The sequence below is a fragment of the Pseudorca crassidens genome, chromosome 2 (genome assembly GCF_039906515.1).
Source record: "Pseudorca crassidens isolate mPseCra1 chromosome 2, mPseCra1.hap1, whole genome shotgun sequence".
Lineage (NCBI taxonomy): Eukaryota > Metazoa > Chordata > Mammalia > Artiodactyla > Delphinidae > Pseudorca > Pseudorca crassidens.
This window is the reverse complement of record NC_090297.1, coordinates 81,136,325-81,155,263: the sequence shown is the minus strand read 5'-3', so window position 1 is coordinate 81,155,263 and position 18,939 is coordinate 81,136,325. Positions and strand designations below refer to the sequence as shown.

The 18,939-nt window shown below is 36.8% G+C and overlaps 1 protein-coding gene across 8 annotated transcripts in view; it reads left to right on the top strand.

The window, feature by feature from the left end:
- The window catches only part of EVI5 (ecotropic viral integration site 5), a 214,386-nt gene that overhangs the window by 69,880 nt on the left and 125,567 nt on the right, over nt 1–18,939 (top strand). For 6 of the 8 annotated variants that reach the window (XM_067726944.1, XM_067726947.1, XM_067726945.1 and 3 more), the window contains exons 3-9: nt 2,758–2,947; nt 3,603–3,827; nt 4,646–4,720; nt 8,390–8,515; nt 10,423–10,566; nt 11,538–11,627; nt 11,733–11,830. In XM_067726944.1, the coding sequence (XP_067583045.1) occupies nt 2,758–2,947; nt 3,603–3,827; nt 4,646–4,720; nt 8,390–8,515; nt 10,423–10,566; nt 11,538–11,627; nt 11,733–11,830 (948 nt within the window). The remainder of the gene's footprint in view (nt 1–2,757; nt 2,948–3,602; nt 3,828–4,645; nt 4,721–8,389; nt 8,516–10,422; nt 10,567–11,537; nt 11,628–11,732; nt 11,831–18,939) is intronic. The other 2 variants (XM_067726948.1, XM_067726950.1) reach the window with 2 other exon arrangements.

Below are 18,939 nucleotides of genomic sequence, written 5' to 3'. Positions count from 1 at the left end.
TTAATTATCAATTTTAAGTGTTCTTCATGTACTCTGGATACCAGTCCTTTTTGTCAGATGCATATGTTAAGGATTTTTTTTTTCAGTTTGTGACGTACCTTTTCATTGTCTTAAAACAGAGCTTTTTGAAGTCCAATTTAGTATTTTTTTAATCAGATTTTTCCTTTAATGTTAGTGTTTCCTTGTGTCCCATTAACAAATTTTGCCTATTCCAAGGTTGTGAAGACTTTTTCCTGTTTTCTTCTAGGAGTTATATAGTTTTAGGTTTTATATTCAGGCCTATTGTCCATTTTGAGTCATTTTTTTTTAATATGTGAATTAAGGCAGAGACAATATAATGTAATGTCTTTACTTGGAATATTTCATTTGTAAATGTTTTTCACAGTTTTGTATATTTGTTTATGTTACTTATTTCATTGTCCTCTGAAGGTGAACTGCTTAACCCTTTTCTCTAATCTGCCCATGAATTCACTTGGCTTTCCTGCTTATACTTAAAGTTACAACGTGGGGATCTCTGAGACCCTTCTGACTCTTAAAAGAAAAAATAAAAGAAAACTTCTATTTGGGTACTTTTTCATCTATACTTTCATTATATCTCAAATTTATGTTTAGCTTAGGAAATACCATTATTTTCTTTTTAACTGCATGTCTCTTTGTTAATGGTAGTGGTGCAATTTAATTATTTGGCATATAGCAAGCATTCAGTGAATAAGTGAAATGAAGAACTTAGGTTCAGGTTATTTCTGTAAAGTTTGTTTCTGTATTCCATTTATAATTCTTAAGGTTTAGAGTCATACATAAAATTACTTAAATACATACACTAATTTTTTCATAAGATATATTATGGACTTACTAAAATAACATGGGAAAAATAGTATTTAAAGCAAAACATCATTAATTAGTTTTTTCTTTTTTTATATAAATTTATTTTATTTATTTATTTTTGGCTGCATTGGGTCTTCGTTGCTGCACGCCGGCTTTCTCTAGTTGCGGCAAGCGGGGGCTACTCTTCCTTGCGGTGGGCGGGTTTCTCATTGTGGTGGCTTCTCTTGTTGCAGAGCATGGGCTCTAGGCGCGCGGGCTTCAGTAGTCGTGGCTCGCGGGCTGTAGAGCGCAGGCTCAGTAGTTGTGGAGCACGGACTTAATTTCTCTGCGGCATGCGGGATCTTCCTGGACCAGGGCTCAAACCCATGTCCCCTGCATTGGCAGGCGGATTCTTAACCAGTGTGCTGCCAGGGAAAAGTCCTAATTAGTTTTTTCTGATAAAGAATATTTATAGCAAAGAGTTGACCCTGAATTTGGCTGTTTTGTAAGTTTTTCTGTTCTTAGAAATATTTGGGACATTTTATTTAATTTATTGTTGCCGTAAAAAATGTATTAAATTATCCCATGAATAAGGATAGAATGAGTACAGTTTATATTACTGTGTTATTGAATATGACTATCTGGTATTTGACGGTATTTTTTAATATGGGGATTTTGATTTTATTTCGATTCAGTCAGTGTTCAGTATGCTTTGTATTGAGCTAAATACAAAGATGATATAAAGGGATGTAAAGTTAAGCAAGATATAAATATGGCTCACAAAGGGTGTTTTTATAATCTGCTTGGTATAATTTGACTCATATGTTTCTTTTCTTAATTATTTTTTATATGTCATAAATTAGTATTGGGAGCATTTCTTGTCTAAGCAGATGATTTTCTGAAGGAGTTACTGGAAGTAAATAGTAGCCATGTTAAATACCTAAATAGATGTTTTAATAATCTATTGAATGACATGTAATTTACATCTTTATAATGATAGAGCCACATTTTTCCAGCCTTTTTTTTTTAATAGCCTGTGTACATGTGAAAGAAATAATGGATTTGATGTTGTAATGAGTCATGGAATGGATCTCTGAAATTATATTAACCCATCATTCTACAGATAAGGAAGAGGCCTTAAACAGGGCCTTAAGAGTAAAGACGTTTCAGTTTAAAAGTGCAAGTCCAATGATAAATGACAGCTGTTAGTTGGCCTGAGTTTTTGGGAGATAGTAGGGATTATGGAGAGTTAGTGGATTAAAGTCCTTTCTCATTTAAAGGGAGAAGCTCCTATTCTGCTACATCCTGTTGTTTCTGTTTAGGAATGTGGGCCTAGTCCCTATCTTTTTATTTTTCAAGAGAGTCCAGAATTGTAAATAAATATAAATATATGTGTATATAAACAGATAAATGAAATCTTCTAATTTTAGTTTTAGTAATTATTCAGTTTTTTACTCAAACATTGCATGGGCCAAACAAAACACTTTTTGTTTGGGCAGGTTAGTTATGCATCGGTAAAAGCAAAATGAAAAAAGACTAGGGATTTGATTAATTTGTGTGTCTGCCTTACTTTTTTAGCCCTAGACACTTTGTAAACATGATAGGGTTAGTTCTTTCATAGAATTGGTTATACCTCTTCCAAGTAGTTTTTTTTTCCTGAAGCCCTCCCAATCACTTTTCTCACCAGAAGATTTCTTTTAATTTTTAGTGGTGGGAAGGGAAATTATGAGGGGACTAATAGTAAAATATTTAACATAATTTACTATTTCAAATTTTGAAATTGTATGCTTAGTAGAAAAAATACAGCAGTTAATTTTATAGATGCTGACCAAATATTATTGAAATTATATATATTTTAAAACCATGGCTAAATTGCAGTAGTGAAGCTCTTAAGTATCATCATGTCATCTAGTGTCACAGTGAGATGTTGAGCAATTTTTAATTATGTTTTAGATTGTTAGAAACAGATAGTAAATCTTTAAGATCTGTAAATGGATCAAGAAGAAACAGTGGCTCCTCCCTTGTATCAAGTTCATCAGCCTCCAGCAACCTCAGTCACCTTGAAGAAGACTCTTGGATTCTTTGGGGAAGAATTGTTAATGAATGGGAAGATGTGCGCAAAAAGAAGGAAAAGCAAGTTAAGGTATTCATATTCTTTGCTTAAGTCCTTCCTCTTATCCGAAAGGGCATGAGGCATCAATTAATAGAGGATTAAAAAAAATCAGATTCAATACTTCCCAAGTGCTATGATGAAGAGGTCTGCTTTATATATTTGTGCCCATAGAAGTTTTGGTTTGTAGCTATCAATTGTTATAGAGGTCTCCTAATTGTAGAAATATATAGCTGAAAATTATTTTAGATATTAAATTCTCTTATTTTATAGATTCAGAAATGGAAGTTGTGACATCCTATATCCTTCAGTTACCAGTATTTTACTTTTTTTATTTTAAAACATAAAACAGCCCTTTGAAAGATGATGGTTACAGTGCCATCACTCACAGCTCTGCAGATTATCAGGTCCTTAATACCTTTAGAGGCCATACTCTGAGTGAAATGACAAGAATTTATCTGTGGCATTGTTGTCCCTCTGATCAGAACAGAATACACCCGTATCTTAGCCAAATCGTAGCCTTGGTTAAAAAGTTCCCTAGTCTTATTTTTATAAAAGTAGCTTTGTGAATTATAAATTTGAGAAAGTCATCTATTCTACTCCAACCTCCAATAAGTCTTCTTTGGCTTTCAAGGTAGGAAGCCTAAATAAGTCACTTAAACATTTTTATTTTTATTTTTATTTGTAGGAACTTGTTCGTAAAGGGATACCCCATCATTTTAGAGCAATAGTTTGGCAACTTTTGTGCAGTGCACAAAGTATGCCAATTAAGGATCAGTATTCAGAACTCCTGAAAATGACCTCACCTTGTGAAAAATTGATCCGAAGGGACATTGCTAGAACTTATCCTGAACACAATTTTTTTAAGGAAAAAGATAGTCTTGGACAGGAGGTTTTGTTTAATGTAATGAAGGTAAGTTCTATTTATTCATTTTTTGAGATGAAATGAATTCTCAGGAGGTTGAAATTAAACATTTCTCATAATGAAGTATGAACTCTCACCCCAGTAATCAGTTGCTTTGGCAGTAAATTTGACTTTAGCATAATTTTGGCTTTAATTCTGATGCTAGATTATTGTCTAGTTTGGAGAACTCATAGAAAATTCCTCACATTGCTTGGTATCAGTTGACTGAAATCAAATAACCTATAAATCACTATACATACCATAGAGAATATCTTCCATGAGAATGAATAATTCACCTTCTGTGAGTCACAATCTGGGAGCAAATTTTTCGCTTGCTGTGGCCAGCATTGCTAAGAGCTCTTAGCCCTTAAAAGTGTGTGCCATTGTAATTTTTTCTCCAATGTTGCCTTTTCCCTTTGCATAATTCCTTTTCCTTCTAGCTACCTCCGTGAAATGTTGATTTCTTGTTAAATCATTTCAATTTTGTCAGTGCTTCACCTTCATCCTACTCTAGTTTTGATCTTTGTCAGATATATAGTTTTAATGATTTTTAAGCTTTGTCACTTTCCTGAGTACAGATTCCTTTATTTTCTTGTCCTTAGGAGTTGTCAGTTCCTAATTGGGAAATCATCAAAATAAAATTTTATGTGGTAAATCATTTGCTTTTAAAATACTTACAGGATAGGATAACATCTACAATAAAGCAAGCAAGAGCTTCTCTAAAAAAATGGTCTTTAATCCACCTTCTTACTGTCTTTAGGCTTTTAGAGAAGGAAGGTATGATAAATCATGTGAAAGTATTTTGAACAACATTTTTTACTTTTTAGGCATATTCTTTAGTGGATCGTGAGGTTGGTTACTGTCAAGGAAGTGCTTTTATAGTTGGATTGTTGCTTATGCAGGTAAGTTAGTATAAGTATTAAATGTCCAATTAAGTTCTTTATTAAAGTTGGAGAACTTAAATATCATCCTCGTTTTAGTAAGTAGATATTGGGTATTTCCCCCTAAACATAGTCTAAATAGGAACATTTAGTTTGCATTTTAAAATATTAAAAGTATTGAAAATAACATACAGTAGATATCCTGCCACTAAATCAAATTTCACCTTATCTACATTTGGACCATAATATTCTCTAAAGCCTGTATCTACTTTTAAATCTTAACTTATATGTCAATATTTAATGACGAATAATCTTTTCTCAGCCAAGGAGGACTGATTAAAGTGTTGGTATGAAAATCTTATTTATGGAACTTCCCTGGCAGGTTCTATCGCTGGTTGGGGAACTAAGATCGCACATGCTGCGCGGCGCAGCCACAAAAAAAAAAAAAGAAAGAAAGAAAGAAAAGAAAAGAAAAGAAAATCTTATTTATCATGTACAACGTCTTTGGAAATTTATACAGTAATTCTATTTGTCACAGAGCTGAGGGCTTGTTATGCCTGTTTTACTATAGGCTCTATAATAGAGGTACTCAGTCACTTTTACTGCCCTGGGGATATAACATGTATTTCCATTGGCAGTGACTTATTTTGGGTGGGGTGTTTTCAGAAGTCAAGGACAGGGACAATCAGTCATAACTTTGAAGGGAAATAGCATGTTGTGTTACCTCTCCAGCCTTATTGAAATTAAAAAAAAAAGTCTATCATACTCTATATTTAGTCTCAGACTAAAATATGATCTGAAAAGAAACCTTGGAGATAACTTCATTTGATCATGTGGGCTTGTTTTTGCAACTCAGTTCTGCACTGAGTTCAGAACTCAGTGATTCTTATTAACTCAGTGTCATAGAGAAAGTATGTAGAAACACATTGCTGTAAGACTCAAGTGTGCAGATTTCTTTATCATAAAAGGAATGACTATAAAACAACTGGGTGATTGTTCTTCATATTTATATTTTACTTGGTGTCACACTTTTTCATTTTGTGACTATCATTTCAATCTTTTTGAGAGGGACCCAGTGATAGTATTTTTTCTACCTCCTTTTGGTCTTTTATTCAATCATTTCAACTTATTTTTTAAAATATCACCATTTTTAAAACCTTCTCCCAATTTCTATATCAGTGCTATTGTGGAGGAGAGAGGGAATGAATTATTTGATATGTTCAGAGGAGAAGAAGTTCTTACAAGGCAAAAAAGGGAGAGAAATTGACTCATTCTCACTGTGACTGGAGTTGAGGGGTGGAGGGAGAAGTGGAAAGCGGAAGGTAGTTGTGGGAGATGAGTTTGGAGAAGTAGTAAGGGGCCACATCATGTAGGACCTTGTAAGCATTTTGACTTTTACTGAGGATATGGGGAGGCACTAAGTGTTTTGAGCAGTGGAGTGATGTGATCTGATTCATACTTTAAAAGTATCACTCTGGGATTTGAACCTCAGGTGATGTGGCCCTAGAGCCTGCACTAGTAACTACCTGCCAGGATCATTGGAGGAAAGGAGTCAAAGATCTGCTAGGCCAGGGAATTAATCCTCATGAAAATGAATGGAGTTTGGGGTTGGGGGTTGATCCAGAGGTTTGTAGATGCTGCAAAAAAGAGGAGTAAAGGGTAATATCTGCTGGTATATGTTTCAGAGAGAAGGATCAGTTAATGCAATGGCAGTGAGGCATTGAGGTCCGAGGAGGGACATAAACCTCTCTACCCCAGGCCTCTTCCAGTGCTCTGGGAGAGAAAACAGCCACCTCAGGAGAGAGCCAGGTTTCTGTGTTGAAGTATTCTTCGGGGGGAATCAGGTTTCACTTAGAGAAGACAGTGAAAGAACATTTGGTAAACAGATTGAGGGTATAGGTAGGATATTTTGTTGATGGCGTATTATCAGGTTCAGAAAGTACTGTGGAAAAGGTTTCGGGAATATTGGAAATGGTGTTAAATTATGGGAGCAATAGAACCAAGCACATGGGATGAGAGTTCTGGGAGGTATGGTTTCTTGCAGTAACTGATATAAAAATCAGTGGGGCTATAAACCTTGACAGGATTAATAAGGATGGTCTCCAAGGCAAAACTGTGGCTATGTGTGTTGGGAGGAAGGAAGGAAGTGTGGGTTTTGCCAAGAATAACTCTTGGCTCCTGTCCATGGCTGTGTCAAGGCCAGGAAAAGTGTATTGTTAATAAAAGTAGTCTTCAGTAAGAAGAGTGCCTAGAGACCCTTTGAGGTTTCGTCTTTTGAAACACACTGGTATAATGTGAGTGAATGAACATTAGAAAATTTTATTTTAAGAAAAGCCACACAGGGGAATTCCCTGGCCGTCCAGTGGTTAGGACTCCACGCTTCCACTGCAGGGGGCATGCGTTCCATCCCTGGTTGGGGAACTAAGATCCCTGCATGCCATGTGGCAGGCCAAAAAAAAAAAACCACAAAATAATTTGTATAAGTGTTATGTGCCTACATATTCTTATTACAGAGCTTTTACGTTCATTATCTTAGTTGATATGATTATCTAGTGAGTTACACATAAAATGTGAAATTGGAACCTTTAAAACTCTAATTACAGGTTTTTTTAAAACTTATTTTACAAGTTCTTTTAACATTTACGCCATATTGTTTCTGCTTGGAACCCTTGAAAGGCTTCCTATCTCACTTAAGGTAAAAGTCCACATCCTTACAGTGGCTTCTAAAATCCTATGTAATTTGCTTCCCTTTATTTCTCCTCCATAACCATACTTTCATTTGTAACATTACTACTAATTTAGTAGTCCCCTATTCGTTGTTCCTTGAGCATGCCAATTGTGATTCCATTTCAAGACCTTTGTATTATTCTCCCAGGACTGTTCTTTCTTCAGTTTTTCCCTTACCTCAGTATTTTGCTCAAATGTTACCTTATCAAGAGACTTTCCCTGACCTATCTATATATAAATAGCAGTGTAGCTCCCCGGGATTCCCTCTTGCTCTACTTTGTTTTATTTCCATAGCTCTTCTCACCATCTGACGTATATATTAATTGATTTATTCCATGTATTATCTGTCTCCCCCAACTAGAAGGTTCAGTCTGCTTGAGGGTAGATACTGTTTATTTTGTTCACTGGTATATACTCAGAGAGAGAAGTATCTGGCTTTAAATGAATATTTGTTGGTTGAATTCATGAGTAAGGCAAGTGAGGCAGCTGGTCTCAGAGGCTGTAAGATTTGTCTAACTTCTCATTGTCGGTGATAGAATGGGAAATTAGAGGCTTCTGATTTCTAGTCCATTGCTCTTAATATTGTACCACATGGCACTCAGGATTGACATATATACACTACCATGTGTAAAATAGCTAGTGGGTACATGCTATAATGCACAGGAAGCTAAGATCGGTGCTCTGTGACAACCCAGATGGGTGGGGTGATGGGGGGGGTGGGTGGGAGGGAGGTCCAAGAGGGAGGGGATATATATATACATATAGCCGATTCACTTCATTGTACAGCAGAAACTAACACAACATTGTAAAGCAATTATGCTCCAGTAGAAGAAAAAGTTAATGACAATAAAAACCAAAATAACAACATTGTTTATAGTTGGATGGGTACTTAGTTTAAATGTGTTTAGCTTATTTGTATATCACAGAACATTAACCTATGTTGCTTTTTTCCTCCTAATGCAGATGCCAGAAGAAGAAGCTTTCTGTGTATTTGTTAAATTAATGCAAGATTATAGACTTCGTGAACTTTTTAAACCAAGTATGGCAGAATTAGGCCTTTGTATGTACCAGTTTGAATGCATGATACAGGTAAAAGTGTGGTGTTAACCAAAAACATATTGCCTTTATATTTTTTGTCATCTTGGTTTGAGTGACAACTAAGCAATTTTAATGTTAAAAGCATTAAAGCAATAGAAAAAGAAACAGTGTTTTAATCACATCATCATTTGTTGTTCAGTTAATCCACAGTTTAGACCTACTTCTCAGTTAGGCGCTGTCTGCAGGTAGATCACAGTCTGGAACTTGACTAGTTTTTATATTCAGACCTTAAGCATTTGTGCCAAATATAGTATATCATAACCTAGATGCATGAATTTCTTTATTATGCCATATTGTATCCTATTATTTTACATAGACTTTGCTCTCTTACAGAAGCCCATGACATTTGGACACTGATATCAATTCATTTCCTTTGAGACTATCTCTTTTATCTCTTTCAGTCCTCTCCCCTGCCTTTCCCTTTTCATCACTTTTTTTGCTGGCCTGTAATCTTTTAAAAAATATATTGTTTCTATCCTTTTGTGTTACTAGTTTAAGAGTCAGAGTCTTAGTGACTATGTGAGGGTGAAGAGGAGGAAGAGAGGAATCAAAACCAAGTAAAAAATACCTTTGAAGTATTTCATCTTTCTGGATTTAATTTTATATTTATATATATAAATAAATTTACTATTTTGTCCTGTAATGTAATGGTAGAAATATTCTTCATTTACTTAAATTTCAATTAGGTAAGCAGAATTTAAGAATATAGGTTAATCATTCAGCTGGCATAAGAGCCATTTTCACAAGTCTACTTTTCCCTGGCAGCCTTACCCACAGCAATTTTAAAATTCTCTTATCTTTTCTGTGTGTGATGAGATGAAGGGGATATACAAAATGTTTTTACATTTTAAAGTAAAAGACAAAGTAGGTCTTGGTGATTCTTAATTTTTTTTTCTTTTTGAACTAATAAGCTTATTTTTATCACCCTTAAACTCCCTTGGTTTATTTTCAGTTAATGTATCATTTATGTTTTGAATTACTAGAGTGTTGAAGTATCTGTATTTTGGGTGAGAAGGTAGGAAGCTTAGGATAGGTGACCAATGGTAGATAGCACCTGAAAGTATTTCAAGATAACATTTCTTTCCCTTAAAAAAATTTTTTGGGGCTTCCCTGGTGGCGCAGTGGTTGAGAGTCCACCTGCCGATGCAGGGGACACAGGTTCATGCCCCGGTCCGGGAAGATCCCACATGCTGCAGAGCAGCTGGGCCCGTGAGCCATGGCCGCTGGGCCTGCGCGTCTGGAGCCTGTGCTCTGCAGTGGGAGAGGCCCGCATACCGCAAATAAAAGAAAAAAAGAAAAGAAAAAATTTTTTTGGAAATATTATAGTTTATAGAAAAGTATAGAAAATATCAGATACCCATGTACCCACAAATAAGATTAAAGAAATATAAAATTTTTACTTATTTATTGTAATTTTTCTTTTTATTAATAAATCATTAAAAAGTTCCAACTTTTTTTTTTTTTTTTTTGCGGTATGCGGGCCTCTCACTGTTGTGGCCTCTCCCGTTGCGGAGCACAGGCTCCGGACGCGCAGGCTCAGCGGCCATGGCTCACGGGCTCACGGGCCCAGCCACTCCGCGGCATGTGGGATCTTTCCGGACCGGGGCATGAACCCGTGACCCCTGCATCGGCAGGCAGACTCTCAACCACTGCGCCACCAGGGAAGCCCCCAGTTCCAACTTTTTAAGTTCCAACTCCACATCCTTTTTCCCTTCTTTCTTTTCCAGACAATAACTACTATCCAGAATGTGTCAGTTTCTGCCTCTTAACTCTTCCGTATGAAGCCTAAATTTTATGTTTGTGTTTGCTATCAGCTACTTTAGTATGTATACAATGGTCTGGCTTAAAATACTCAGTTTTACCATGTTTTAACTAAGAAATTCTTTTCATCTCTTTAGGAGCATCTTCCAGAGCTCTTTGTGCATTTTCAGTCTCAGAGTTTTCATACCTCAATGTATGCATCATCTTGGTTTCTGACTATCTTCCTTACGACTTTTCCACTACCAATTGCAACAAGGATATTTGATATCTTTATGTCTGAGGTGAGTTAATGCGCAGACTGAGCAAAGGAATCATTGGGTTAATGAGAGCTGGGCAATGAGGCCAATGATAAAGGAGACCCATGTGTTCCATGCTAAACTGCTTACCTGGATAATCTCATCTAATCCTTTAACAACCCTATCAGTACTATTCATCTCCCCATTTGATAGACGACAGATGAGAGATTAGGAAGCCAATATTTGGAGAAAGATTAAGTAGCTCGTCTATGGACACATAAGTGGTATAGTAACCAGGATTCAGATGTAGGCATTCAAAATCTGGAGCCTACACTCTTAATCAGACCTCTGTTTCACCTCCTTTTTGATTTAGTGAGAATTAGTGAGGGGTAAAATCTACCTTACAGTCAATATTGTTGCAATGCATCTGTTACCCAAAGAGGAAGAAGTAATGAGTATAATTGTTTCTCCTATCCCATGAACACCTTGCAGGCAGTCCTTCTAATTGTCAGTGATATGTAGTAGTGATCCTTTGTCTTGTATATTTTGAGTGAGAAGGTAGGAAGGTAAGGATAGGTGATCAGTGATGGAGAGCACCTAAGAATATTATAAATTGTTATTAATTACATCTTGGGAAGATCAGTTTGTATAATGTAGCTAAGTTAGGTTAGTCTGGAGCCAGCAAGCTGTGATTCATATACTAATCTCTTCTGGTTTGTATGCCAAATCTGTCCTTCCACTTATTTCTGTAAATAAAGTTTCTTGGAACATAGCCGTGACCATTTGTTGATGTGATGTCTGTGTCTGCTTTTGAGCTGCAATGGCAGGGTTGATTATTTGTGACAGCAACCATAGGTAGGGCTCATAAAGCCTAAAACATTTGTTCTCCAACTCTGCAGAAAATGTGTGCGCACCTCTGTTTAGATACCTAAATGTTTACCTTAGTATTCTTTTGAATGATTAGTTTTTGTTTTGAAAGAATAAGACAAATTTGACTTTATAATTTGATTCCTCAGGGTTTAGAAATAGTGTTTCGGGTAGGATTAGCGCTTCTTCAAATGAATCAGGCAGAACTGATGCAACTCGACATGGAAGGGATGTTACAGGTAAGCCAGGCCATGATTTCTTGAATGTCTCTAGATTTTACTATTAATTAATTGATAATAAACGGTACTAAGTCATTCTTATGTTTTTCTTCTATTGTATTTTAGCACTTTCAGAAGGTCATTCCACATCAGTTTGATGGTGGTCCAGACAAATTAATCCAGGCAGCTTACCAAGTCAAGTATAACTCAAAAAAAATGAAAAAGTAAGTATTTTATATTTTGTTTTTTTAGTTATGGGGGTTTGTTGATGCATTTAGGAAATTAAATGGAAGAAGCAAAACATTCTAGTGGTGAGTGCAGATTTCCTCCTCATTTTATAGAGCTGTAATGTTTTATTTGGTGGTATTGGTTTCAATATAACCTAAATTTAATATTGGAATTTCATAGTGCTCTAGTGGTGCATGGGATTATTGTGTATTACTTTTAAAACTCCCCTTCCCATTCCACATTGATTAGAATTAGGAACCTGGTAAGTGTATATATGTGAGTGTGCTGTTATTTTAGAAACCACTTTTATGGTGTGGTCTAAGTCACTGACATTCTTTTCCTCTTAGTTGATCCCAGTTTATCACTTAAGTTCAAGATTAGCATAACCAGCAAGATAGGCATGAAGTATGCATTAAGTTAGAATTTTGTTTACTGTGTATTACTTTCTAGTGAAACTTTTCTTGGAATATATTTCATAAAAGTTCAAGATATGCAGTGTTGGCCTGTAAAGGTTAATTTTTGAAATACGGTAAAGGTGTTAATTAAGAACAACAGCTCTTACTCTTCTAGGTTCCAGTAATTAAATAAATCTTAGCCTGAGGTCATTGTTAGCATTCCTGACACTTGTTCTCAGTATCTCTGCTGCTGCAAGGTGAAATTACATTAACATGTACAACTATTCCCATGGAGATTCCTACTCCAGAAAGTATATTAGAATATGAGTAAGAATTATGTTATTAAAATTAGTTGGCTCTAATATGAAAAAAGACAATTTATCATATTCAAATATTATTGTTAATAAATTACCTCTGAAATTTCTAATAATCAATCACATCACACCATCATTTTGAGACATTACTGACTGAAAAGCTGTTCTGTTCTATAATTGATAAAATCTTAGGCACCATCTCAATTTCTGCCTGTTGACCTTAATTTAAAAATACTTTATTGGGACTTCCCTGGTGGCACAGTGGTTAAGAATCCGTCTGCCAATGCCGGGGACACAGGTTCGATCCCTGGTCTGGGAAGATCCCACATGCCATGGGGAGCAACTAAGCCTGTGCGCCACAACTACTGATCCTGTGCTCTAGAGCCCACAAGCCACAACTACTGAGCCCGTGTGCCACAACTACTGAAGCCTGCATGCCTAGAGCCTGTGCTCCGCAACAAGAGAAGCCAACGCAATGGAAAGCCCACGCACTGCCACGAAGAGTAGCCCCTGCTCGCCGCAGCTAGAGAAAGCCCATGTGCAGCAAAGAAGACCCAGTGCAGCCAAAAATAAATCAATAAATGAATAAATAAATTTATTAGAAAAAAACTTTATTGCTAAAAATTGCTAATCATCATTTGAGCCTTCATCAAGTTGTAATCTTTTTTACAATAGTAACATCAAAGATCACTGATTATAGATCACCGTAACAAATATGCTTCTGTTTTCTTTCCCTTCCTTTTTTTTTATTTTGTTGGTACTTCCCTTCCTTTTCTGTTGCAGTATCTACTTCTTACTGCATTGACTACTTCTTAGTGGTTAGTAGTCTGTTTATGCATATTCTGGAGAATAATACTTTATCAGTATTAAAAGATGAGTGTCATCCATTTCTACTAAGTATCACTCGCAGAATGTAATGAACTTACACTTGGACCTGGCTCTGAAGAAGGTTCAAATTTCCTGTGGGTAGGATGGTGGCAGAACAGAATTAAATAGCCTATTACAGTCTGGTAGATGTCAATATAACATGTTATTAATATAACATGTAAGAGATGCCTAAACTATGTGTCTTTAAACTGCATACACAGTCTAGTCTGTTGGGGCCCAGGAAAATGTTCAGAGCATGGTAACTAGATTTTCATTCTTTCCTAACTTTTATCTGCCCTGATAATATTCCTATGGTAGAGGTACTTTTACTGAGTTCAAGCTTGTAGTACTCGCCACACGACAGGCCAATAAATCGAGAGACATGGTGTTGGGGCAAGGAATAGTGACTTTATTTGCAAAGCCGGAAGACCAGGAAGATGGTGGACTGGTGTCCCAGTGAACCATTTTACCCGAGTTAGGATTTAGGTCTCTTTAATACTAAAAGGGCAGAGTGTGTAGCTGGTTGTTGCAGACTTCTTGGTGCCAGAATCCTTTGTTCTTCCAGCTGTCCACCTGAGTCTAGCCACAATGCTCCTATCAACCCTCAACAAAACAAATGTTCTGTTCTGCAACTTTTTATCTCTGTATGAATGGAAAAGTGTTATATTGATACTTTTAAAGATCAAGCCTGGGAGGCAGAGCCTTGAGAATGGGCTCTCATGTATATTTTAGGCTATAGGCGACATCCTTTTACAAAGGTGCAGAGCCAGCATAACTAAAAACAGAGCTCAAAGGTTAGAGCTAAAGGAATAGATCCAATATGGAGTCAGGTTTGTTCTTCTTTGTTACAGTATCTTTGTTCTCCTTTCTAGCTCCCCTTTTACAATCTGCCTTCTACCACTTTATAAAAGTAAGGCAAACCTGTCACTCCAATTCTTACTGTGGTACATTACTTTGGGATATAAAAATCTCTGGAGTACCAAACAAAAGGGACAATTTCAGAATGCCTTGCTACAGAAGGAGTGTGCCCTTAGAGAACAAAGCAAGAAAAATCAAATGGGGCAGCTTCTTATTTCATCCAGCTGACAAATGCTTGGCAAGGCTGCCTTATCTTGCTTATAGTTAGAATTGAAAAATAGAATGGTGGTTATGGGGTTATGTATTCATATATACTTATTTGAGTTGAAAAAGAACATGAACTTTGGTGATAGAGAAAGTAAATGTAATTTGACTCATTGGTTTAGTAACAGTGACTGCCTTTGCTGCTTAGGTTATAGAGTAGACATCCATAAATCGAATAAGTCTCATTTAAAGTTTTAGTGAAAAAATTTAAGCATATATAAATCACATCCTTTGCAACTATATGCACTTAGGTAACAAAAATTTTTTAGACTTCTTTGAAGTATATAAGGGGCAACATTCTTTTAGCAGGTACATGAGAAAAAAAAGTTGAAGACCACTGACATGGCTGGATAGGAGGATGGCAGAAGATGAAGATTCAGGTTGTTTTCTTTTTTTTTTTTTAACAGAAGATGTTGGGGGTAGGTGTTTATTAATTAATTAATTAATTTTTGCTGTGTTGGGTCTTCGTTTCTGTGCGAGGGCTTTCTCTAGTTGTGGCAAGGGGGGGCCACTCTTCATTGCGGTGCACGGGCCTCTCACTATCGCGGCCTTGCTTGTTGCGGAGCACAGGCTCCAGACGCGCAGGCTCAGTAGTTGTGGCTCATGGGCCCAGTTGCTCCACGGCATGTGGGATCCTCCCAGACCAGGGCTCGAACCCGTGTCCCCTGCATTAGCAGGCAGATTCTCAACCACTGCACCACCAGGGGAGCCCTCAGGTTGTTTTCTGAAGGAGAGGGCACCAGAGTATAGTTTTAAAAAACTTATGTTTCCAGTTGCTGGGGTTAAATGATGACTACAGAGAGGGAGTTCCTCCTTTGTGGAACTTACAGAAGTGCAGAAGACTGACTTTGAGATATAAAAACCTCTGGAGTTCCAAACAAAAGGTACAATTTCAGAATGACTTGCCCCAGAAGGAGTGTACCCTGAGAGAGCAAAGCAAGAAAAATCAAATGGAGCAGCTTCTGAACAAATATACAGTATCATGTCCATCAGTGTCAGTGCCATGAAGGAAAAGTAAAGGAGGATGAAGGACATGGAAGTGATGGGGTGCTTTTTTTAGATAGAGAACTCAGGATAGGGCACACAGACTGATAAAGCACCATTTGAGCAGACAGCTGAAGGAAGTGAGAGAGGGAGCCATGTGATTATCTGAGCAAGTATATTTCATGCTGAGAGAGCAGTAAATGTAATGAATGAAATAAGAATGCTTGATGTATTTAAGAACAGTAAAAAGCCAGTGTGACTGTACTGTAGGCAAATGGGAGTGTAATAGGCAGTGATGTTTGAAACGTGGTGGGAACCTAGGGGTATTTAAAGCTGTGCTGTCCTGTATGGTAGCCACTACCTGTATGTGGCTATTTAAATAGAATTAAAGATTCATTAAATCAGTTGTATTAGCCATGTTTCAACTGCTCACTAATCACTCACATGTGGTTTAGAGGTTTCTTTAAGATATGAATGTTGCAAGCAAGCAGTCTTAGCCTTTGGCTTCTTTTGTTGTAATTTTTTATTTTGGTATACTTTTAAACTTTTCAAAAAAGTTACAAATATACTACAAGGAACTCCCTTATGCCACTTATCCAAATTCACCAATTGTTTACATTTTGCCCCATTTGTTTTATTCCCCCCCCCCCACATGCATATATATAAATAAAATAATATGTGTGTGTGTGTGTAAGTAAAATCCATACCCATTATTTTTGGGAGGACACATTTTAGAGTAAGTTGAGATATTGTGCCCTTTTTCCTTAAATACTTGAATATGTACTTCCTAAGAACAGAGCTTTTTTTTTTTTTTTTAAACCGAAGTCAGCAGTTAATCAAAATCAGGAAATTATCATAGATACAATAGTATTCTAATCCATAAAAGAAGTTCAAATTTTATCATTTGTCCCAATAATATTCCTTACAACAATCTCCTCCTCCCATCCCCAACTTCTACCCACTCCCCACCCTTAATCCCTTACCCCCTGGGTCCTGTATCCACTCCAGACCCTACAGGATCATGTATTGCAATTTGTTTATTTATTTATTTATTTAAAGATTTAATTTTATTTATTTTTGGCTGTGTTGGGTCTTCACTGCTGCATGCGGGCTTTCTCTAGTTGCAGCAAGTGGGGGCTACTCTTCGTTGTGGTGCGCAGACTTCTTGTGGTGGCTTCTCGTGTTGTGGAGCACGGGCTCTAGGCTTGCTGGCTTCAGTAGTTGCAGCACGCTGGCTCAGTAGTTGTGGTGCATGGGCTTAGTTGCTCCACGGCATGTGGGATCTTCCCAGACCAGGGCTTGAACCCATGTCCCCTGCATTGGCAGGTGGATTCTTAACCACTGTGCCACCAGGAAAGTCCCGTGTATTGCATTAGGTCTTCCATGTTTGTATTGTAAATAGTGTCATTTCAGTCTCCTTTAATCTGAAATGCTCTCTCAATGCTTTGTGTTTCTCGACCTTGATATATTTGAAGAGTACAGGCTAGTTATTTTGTAGAAGATCCCACAATGTCGGTTTATCTAACATTTCCTCATTATTAGATTCAGGTTGCGCATTTTTGGCAGGTATACCAATAATATTGTATCTTCTCATCAGTCTTGGCTTGTCTCAATATTGATGATGTTACCTTTTTTAAAAAACAATTATTTATTTATTTTTAAATTTTTATTGAAATATAGTTGATTTACAATGTTGTGTTAGTTTCAGGTGTACAGCAAAGTGATTCAGACATATATATATATATATATATACACACACACATATATATGTATATATATATTCTTTTTTTACATTCTCTTCCATTATAGGTTATTACAAGATATTGAGTATAGTTCCCTGTGCTATACAGTAGGTCCATGTTGGTTATCTATTTTATGTATAGTAATGTGTATATTTTAATCCCAAACTCCTAATTTATCCTCCCCGCTTTGGTAACCATAAGTTTGTTTTCTATGTCTGTGAGTCTATTTCTGTTTTATAAATAAGTTCATTTGTATCATTTTTTTATATTGCACATATAAGCAATATCATATGCTATTTGCCTTTCTCTGGCTTACTTCAATTCACTTAGTATGATAATCTTTAGGTCCATCCATGTTGCTGCAAATGGCATTATTCCATTCTTTTTTAAGGCTGAGTAATAGTCCATAGTGTGTATATACTACATCTTCTTTATCCATTTAGCTGTTAATGGACACTTAGGTTTCTTCCATGTCTTGTATTGTAAATAGTGCTGCTATGAACATTGGGGTGCATGTATCTTTTCAGCTTATGTTTTTCTCCAGATATATGCCCAGGAGTGGGATTGCAGGATCATATGGTAGCTCTACTTTTACTTTTTTAAGGAAGATGGTGTTAGCTTTGATCTCTTGGTTAATAAGGTGATGTCTGCCAGATTTTACTACTATAAAGTTATTATTTTGTCTTTTATGAGTAAGTAATTTGTGTCAAGTTACTTTGAGGTTATATAATATCCTGTTCCTTACCAAACTTTCCCTCCCCATATTTGGCTCTGTTTATGATTGTCTCACTCCCTCATTCCTTCCTTATTAATTGGCATTCTAGTATAAGGAAGAGGTTTCCCTTCTTTCTCTTTTTATCTCTTTGCTTGCTTGCTTGCTTATTTAGTTATATCTGTGTGAATCCACTGAGTCTTATTATTATTATTTTTTTAATTAAGAACTACTAGGTGGTTTTCAGACTGGTTTTTGAGAAGCCCTGATTTTTTAAAATTAATTAATTAATTTGTTTGTTTTTATTTTTTGGCTGTGTTGGGTCTTTGTTGCTGCGCATGGGCTTTCTCTAGTTGAGGGAAATGGGGGCTACTCTTCGTTGTGGTGCGCAGGCTTCTCATTGTGGTGGCTTCTCTTGTTGTGGAGCACGGGCTCTAGGTGCACGGGCTTCAGTAGTTGTCGCACGTTGGCTCAGTAGTTGTGGCTCACGGGCTCTAGAGCGCGGGCTCAGTAGTTGTGGCGCATGGGCTTAGTTGCTCCACAGCATGTGGGATCTTCCCGGACCAGGGCTCGAACCCGTGTCCCCTGCATTGACAGGCCGATTCTTAACCACTGTGCCACCAGGGAAGTCCCCCAAAAATACCACTCTGGTAATAGTGTTTAGAAAAGATTGAGTTAAGAAACTGGCAAGTAGCAAGAACAATTAAAAGATTCCTCTAGTAATTTATAAGCCATAACAAAGGCCTAAAAATACTACCAGTGAAGGGAGAGGGAGGTAGCTTTGCAGCTACTTGGAAGTAGGTTTGCAGAAACCTGATCATACCTCAGCCAGGTGATCAAGGTCAACATCAACAGTGGTATCCTGTTGATAGTTTATACCTTTGATGAAAATGGGACTTACCTCTGTGGTCTTCCTCCCCCAAAACCCATATTACCAATATAATCATGAGCAAAGCATGAGACAAATCC